At 47.2% G+C, this 7502-nt stretch overlaps 1 protein-coding gene across 1 annotated transcript in view; it reads right to left on the bottom strand.

Moving 5' to 3' along the window:
- LOC149354864 (uncharacterized) overlaps positions 1-7282 on the bottom strand; it is a 49027-nt gene extending 41745 nt beyond the window's left edge. The window contains exon 1 of the mRNA XM_089583517.1: positions 7073-7282. Coding sequence (XP_089439643.1) covers positions 7073-7274 — 202 coding nt within the window. The 5' untranslated portion in view covers positions 7275-7282. The remainder of the gene's footprint in view (positions 1-7072) is intronic.
- Positions 7283-7502: the final 220 nt, after the last annotated feature.

Consider the following 7502-nt stretch of genomic DNA (forward strand, 5'->3'; position numbering starts at 1 on the left):
CAGGCGGGCTACACTAGCGCCGCAGGAAAAGGAATTCTCGGAAAATGATTACAAGCATGTTATAAGCGGTGTTTACATGACGGGTTGAGTGGAGGATTTGAGCTGAAAACCGGTTACTGGGTTCATGTAAACGTGTCGGGTCCGGGAGTCGAGGGAGCGAGTCCAGTCAACTCCGCTGCAGGGGGTGGGTTGACTCACTCGACCCCAACAGCAGATAGCACGTAAACCGGTCTGAGTCGGGTTAGTGGAAGGAGAGGTGATAAATGCGAACCTGTTATTCGCTTGCGCCGTAGCGCCTGCGAGGCAGCCGTGCATGCCGCAATCTTCCCGGCTGCGACTGCCCTTTCCCGCTGCGCCGTTCGACGCTTGGTGCCGCTGCTGTTGAACCGGTCGCGACTCGCTAAAATCGAGTTCATGTAAACATACAGTCAAGTTGGGCTGACCTTGCTCAACTCGATCTCCTGGCTCGACCCGCCGAAGTCGGGTTCATGTAAACGAGGCTACAGTTTCCTGACAATAGACGGTGTGAAAATAGCAGCTGTTCCTACAGTTTCCAGGTACGCGCGCGTGGACATGCACGCATACACACACACATACGCGGGCGCACTTTTTCAATCTTTGATCCAACCAAATCGAGGCAAATCGACGCAAGGCAAGAAAGATATACATTTCAGCACGCGATGGAAAATTCTGGAGGGAATAAGCAACCTAATGATGCAAACTGGATACAAGAAAGACGTACGTCTAAAATGAATAAGAGCACGCAGTTGAGGGTCCAAACGAGAGAGGGGAGGGGGTCGCCCTAAGTGCCTACAGAACTATCGCTTTGTAGCCGACCCCTTTTTTTTGGCAGCATTCCTGCACACCTCCCGCCCCCCCCCCCCCCCCCCCCCCCCCCCCGTTCTTCTTCGTACAATGTCTATAAAAAAAGTCTCGAGTCCGCCTCGTGAATGGTATGCATCTCTATACTGCATTTTTGTGAGCCTTGGCAAAATTCCGTCGAAGTTGATCGGAATTGGTTGCAAGGTGCCGCCGCATGTACGACGAATATTTGCTTCTGAGGTAAACACATTCCGACACCCTGCGGTGCTAACCCTCTCAATAGCAATTTCACGTCTCTTGCGCAATGTCGATTCATCTCAAGGGTAAACAGAAATTGACAGTTGCCCACTTCTCTCTGCCTTTTTCTTTATCAACCATAGTTTATAAGGATGGACAGGCATACGCTGAGCGTTGACTAAATTGTATAGCTGTCTTTGTTATAGTTTTCTTATCATAGATGCAATATCATTTGATAAAGAAATATATTTTTTTTCAGCGCTATAGTTAGCAGGTTACACTCTAGACCAGGAGTGTTCCGACTACTACTAATATTGCTATGCATCAACAGTGACGAAGTGATTGAACGCGCAAAAGACGAGGGCAGAAGGAAGGACACAAGAAAGGCACCGATTTCAACTATAAGGTTCATTGAAAAAAAAGAACGCTAGAAATATATACATGGGACATAAACATAATTAATTTTCTTTATTTCACACCTTCCTTATTTTTGGCGTCCGCTTCCTCTTTTCGCTTACTTACTAATTTGCTCTGTGCAATTATGTCGACAATTATCACTAACTCTCCCAAGTTTCCACTGGGACGTTGTGCCTTTTGCGATGCGGGCTGGGCAGCATTATTTTTTTCTTTTTCTTTGCTCCCACTAATATATGTCACGACATTGAAAACAGGAAAGTCTGTAGTCGGGTAAAACTCAAGAACGAAACGGCACATTCCCTCAAAGGAGGCCCTCCAGATAGTAACATCGACGGTACAGCTTTCTGCGGCTATTTAGCCAAGGCTAAACAAGAGAGAGAAGAAAACGGTCCTCTGTTCCCGTGCTGGCATCCTTATCCCGAACAAGGATCACTCCACCTCTGACGCCGTTTGGACAAAGACGGTACCCTCTTTGCCCCGGCTCTCCAACTTTTTCCCTTCACCCTTCGGGAACCATAGACCGAATAAAGGAAGCCCCACTCTCTTTGGCTTTGGCGAGGGACAGGCAGAGAAAGAAGCATGCGGAACCACCCCAGACAACACCTCCCCCCACGCACGACGGGGACTAGCAGCCGGGCTTGCCATGGTTCGTTTGTAATCCTCTGAAGGCAGGCGCAGCAACAAAAGAAAAGTCTTCACGCAGCACGGGTGCACGTGTCAAGAAAGGACCGGACACGTATCTCAACATCTCAACCAAAACCAGTCTCGGGTCGCTGGGGGCAAGACGGGTAGACACTTTCTCAGTGATGGATCCGTGTCGTAGCCTGGTGGCAGAATATGAACTACTCGCAAGATGGCGGCAGTTATACTTCGCGGGCGGCAAAATATAAGTGATTAAAATCATGGGGGAATGCAAATACGTAGTCTATTACGCGCGTATGCAGCCCTTTTTATTTGGCTCTCGGAACTTCCGAGTTCATCTTTGCGCACCTACACGAGATCACTGTCCAAAAGAGGGCCTGCGAACACTACTCTTAATCAATTCCTTCTGGGTTAAAAAGAGTCAACTTTCTGCAAGCCAAACTGCGGTTTCCGAACCATTGTCGGCCAGTTTATTATCGGTCTAGTAGCGGTCTACTTGCTCAGAGTGAGCAGTATGCCTCAAGCGTTACTGTGAAACGGGCCGGGCTGGGCTTCACTGCGGGATTCACGGGCCGGGCCGGGCTCGCTAGAGCGATAATTCAGCGGGCCTGGGCCGGGCTCGGGCTCCAGGTCTCGGGCCCGGCCCGGGCCTCAGATTGAGGCCCGTGCAGTGCTCTAATGTAGCTCCCCGCGGGGTGGCATGACGGCACGTGCTTAGCTCAAAGCAATAAACGCGTAAAGATTTAATCGCGAAGTCAGCAGTGGGAGGAGATAACGGGCAATAAAACGGGGCCCTTGCGTGTGGCCCGGCTGACTAGCGGCAAACCGTATAGCAAAGGGTACGGTAGAGTTTTGGATTTGGGGCGCGCGCAGCTGTTCGTCCGGGATAGCGACCGCCAGCGCGAGCAAGCCGGGTAAACGGCGCAGAGTTCGCACCCGCGTATACATGCTGGTGGTCTGGCTCAGCATAGTGCGCAAAATGTGCGAGTATTTTTTTTTAATCCGGTTAAATGTTAGAACTTTTTGGGGTGCACAATCTAAGTGCGGGCGCAAATTACACGAGTAAATACTGTAAATGTCTGACTTTGTCAAAATAAAATTCTATTCAAACGGCCGCTCACAATTAGAGTACCTGTCATACTGAGTATTGAAAAGAATAGCTTTGTAATGTGAATGCGTCATGTACACCACCGACTTAGGCTCATGCTTGATGGCAGTCACTGTCAGTTTTTTCAAGAGTAATCAGGGCTTTGATTTAGCTTGATTGCTACTGAATCAACCAGAAATTACCTGCTTCCCAAAATCAGATTTTTGTCTTTTGTGGTAAATGAACGATACGCACATTTTCAAAAAGAAGTCAGTTAAGTAACATCAGCAGTACATGTCCAGAGTGCAAATGCTAGTTCTTGTTCATGAATCTATATGCTGTAGCTTCACAGATGGACATGTACTATTGGTCACTGATGTTCAAGAATAAAGGCTGCAGTTAGCAGTCTCCCAGAGCTTTCTTTAGCGTGCCTGCACTACTGTCCTTTAGGGTACAAGGTGACTGAAGTATCGTATTTTGTAAAAATATGGAGTGCATGTTTTTCATACTATAGAAGCCGGAATAATCAAGAGAGTAATTAGTGTACCATACTTACAATTTTAGTTCTAGATATTCAACACAACTGAAGGTGATTTTGGCCTTTCAAACTAGTAGTGTCAAAAGGGGGTGATCATCCCACTGCACGCAGCAACAGAGTAAGCACTAGCATATAAGTTCTAGCATATAAGGGGATTCTTTACCACCCAACATTTTTAAGAGCAAAGATTTTGTGAAAGGACTAGAAAGCCATATTTTGCATACTTAACATATCCTGTTTTCCTTCCAGAAGAGTTATTTGTCATCCATTTTGCATTCATATCATACATGAGGTGTGTTGTTGCCATTTATTACCCAATGTTAGTTTTATCATATAGTTGTTCTTTTAAGAAATGTGTTGTTTCCCATGGGTTCTTCCTCGCATTGTATATGTTCTTGTTGTATGCTACATTTGTATGCCCATCCTGCTTGGGCCAAAGCATTGGCCTGCAGTATATGTAAATAAATAAAAAATATAAGTTTTGCAACCTGCAACAAATTCATGTTCTTAAATGATGAAAACACTTTTCCACATGCACTTGGTACATATGCATACAGAGGAAAACCTTATCATTCTACCAGCCGCAATTTGTACACTATATTAATCATTCTTTAGCTGTCATCATGCCTTAGTTGTGCACAGCTCAAATGCCCGTCTTATGCGCAGACTATGTTGGTTGGCTCGTGGTTTTGACAAGTATAAAACAGCATGTGCACACAAGTACCACATAGCACACAACAAACAGAACAGAAAACTATGCTATTTCTGTATTGTTCCAGGCTAGGCAGATAAGAGTCTAATACAACATGCAACAATAGAAATAGTGTCAGCAGGGTACTCTCTTTCTTTGCATATATTACAGAAAGGAATACATGAAGCAGAAGGGAGGGAAATGATTCACTTTTTCCACCAGCTGGGACAACTGTTACCAATTTTTCAAGTCACTTCCACACAGTGCTCCAATTACTTTGCATTTACATTGCTTAAATTTTATCAACTTTGTGATGCAGAAACAACTACCGAGAAATGAAAGCTTTCACACAATTGGGCAAGAATGGTCCACAAATATTTTTCTGTCTGAAAGCCCTAATTTACTGCCTTCCTATATGTTTTTACTCTCTCTGATCGAATAGTTCATGGTTGCAAAGTGATGTAATTCAGTTGTGCATTTCTTCTTCTTTCTAGTATATTTGTTGAATCCTTTTTATGTGTGTTCTCCTTCCATACACGAGTGTTATCACTTTTGTTAAAAGATTTTGCTTGCTTCACGTAGCAAGCTATGTTTTGTAATAAGTGTTATGCTGTATCAAACCTTTTTAAGGCTCATAATTTGATTTTCCAATAAACTACAAATTTTGGACTTCACTAATGCCTTTAATCAGCTGAATGCAAGAAACTGCAACTCGGCGAGGTGGTCGCAGGTCGACTCGGCATCTCGGTAAACGGTAAGTTGCGAGGTACAGTCTTTGTAAAAAGTTTAGAGCCCAGGGGGTTCACTTCCGAACTTTATAATGGGACTCCAGGAGCATTCATGTATGTCCTACCTATTGCAGGAGGCAGTAGCAGAAATCTTCTTATGTCCAGGAAAGTTGGAGCGCTAGATCTCCATTAAGAACGACAGAGTGTGGCTAAAAAGAAAACCCCCCTGGGCTCCAAACTTTTTACAAAGGCTGTACACTCAATCTTACAATGGCATGGCCTTACACTTCACCACCCTTAAGCGCAAATGTTTTAAACCTAACACTGCGCATCCTAAACCCGGCTATGTGTCCTTACGCTCGCACAACAGCACTCGATCGAGACAGCCGCGCGGATCGGTCGATCCACAGGGTCCATATCGGAGAAAACTTGCACGCAGTTGGCATATCGCTCGCACAGCGTACAGTAAACAGATATGGTACGCTTCAGACTGCTTCGCGTATCGCTTTGCTGACGGATACCATTGGATGCGGCGCGGCTTTCTTGGCACTGCACGCTTCGGTGAGCACAGCGCGGCCCACGCATATCGGTCGCCAACAATTGTGACCGTCATGCATAGGGGAATGTAGACGCAACGGGTATACGTACAAGGACACGGTCTGGACGAGTTTGTATTTATTCGTGGTTAAAACAGCGCGGGAAAAATACACAAAAATGAAGGAACACGCAGAACACGTATACATACACAAAACAAGCGCCGACTCGCAAATGGCTTTTTCTTCCCTCGCTGCTGCAACCATATAAACCAGCGTGTCACCGTCGTCTATCGCTTTATGAGCCGTCCGCACTGTCAATTTCTCCTTGGAACAAGACTAGCAGCGTTGAGGGACGCCACCGCAAAAACGCGAAGCCGAAAAAGAATAGCGAAGCTGCAGCGCCAAGCCTTTTCAGAGAAAGCTGTCGCAGGCTTCCAAAACAACCGCTTTCGTCAAGACGGCATCCTGAATGAACTAAGCGCACAGCAATGAAGATCGGCACCGACTACAGGCCTCTAGAACTTTGTGCCTCCCGCGGACCACAACGATTGAATAAAAATGCGAATTTCCAACTCTACTCCACCGGCTCTGCCGACATGGGTGATGCGTGAAGCAGACGACGCCGCTGCGCTCAACGCTGCTATTGGCTGCGCCGTCGGCCAAGAAATCCCAGTAGGCCTTGCAAAACCACGTGACTACCTGCACGTTTTTTGTCACGCGGATCAGATAGCGAGGGTAGCGAGGGCCTCTCCTATGGTTTCCTTCCTCCATGCACGGCGGTGAACGCGAAAGAGAAAGAAAAAAGAAATGACGCCCCGGTCACGCCAGCCAATGGCAGGCGCGGAACAGCGCGTTTGAAAAGCGCGCCGTGCGCGAGCCAATCAGCGACTTGGAAATGGCCTTCGGAAAGCCGGCGAGGCTTTCTCTTCGCTTGGGCGACGCCATTTTAAGATATCGCGAATTGTGCACAAAGAAAACAGCTTCAAGCCATGCCCAAGATGGCGGCGATCGGCCGGCTCCATGGCGCGCGCGGGAAGTTCGAACAAATTTCGCCCTTTTGAGGGCATTTCGCGGCTGCCGTGGTATACTGAAAGTAGATTTTATCTCATTTCCCGACCGAATTTAGCGCTAAAAATTTGAGAATAGGTGCTCGAAAGGTCAAACGTTCCGAAAATGAGTTTTGCTCAAAATCAATTTTTTTACCATTTTAGACCGCTCTAAGACCCGCGTCTCCCCTTGAGCACAACGTGAGTAAACTAAGCTATTGCACCATGGAATGCTAAGCCGAAACGGTGATGACCTTCTACAGCAGCATGATATCTACCTTGCCTCAGCCGCCCGACAAGCAAAAGGACGCCGTGGCGCCTAACTTACGTTCAAATTCGTTGTCCAAGCAGACGGCGATGTAATTCAGGGAGCGACGGCGATGACGCTCTTTGCCATAGTCGGGGTGCTCTCGGTTCCACAAACACCTGGTGTAGTAATACTGTTCGATGAGTTTGGCCTCCTTGCTAGTCGTCCACTCAGGCTTGTGGTCGGCACGCGATGCCGGCGGGTTGGTCGACGCCGAGTCCATCCTGTTGAAGAGCTAGTGGTGAAATGAAGCAGTGCAAGGAATAAGCTTTGCGCTCTGATCCGTAACGAACGCTGCCGGCGTCAACAGCAACTGAGTGATCGTGGCGACTGAACGCTGCGACGTGAAAACACTAAAGAAAACGCTGCTGGGTCTTCCCTTTCGTTCACAAGACGCCAGAAGCAGCGCACTGATTACTCGTCTTGTTGACGGACGCGAAATTAATGATTG

Source organism: Amblyomma mixtum, chromosome 3 (genome assembly GCF_055824585.1).
Source record: "Amblyomma mixtum isolate Tamu chromosome 3, ASM5582458v1, whole genome shotgun sequence".
Lineage (NCBI taxonomy): Eukaryota > Metazoa > Arthropoda > Arachnida > Ixodida > Ixodidae > Amblyomma > Amblyomma mixtum.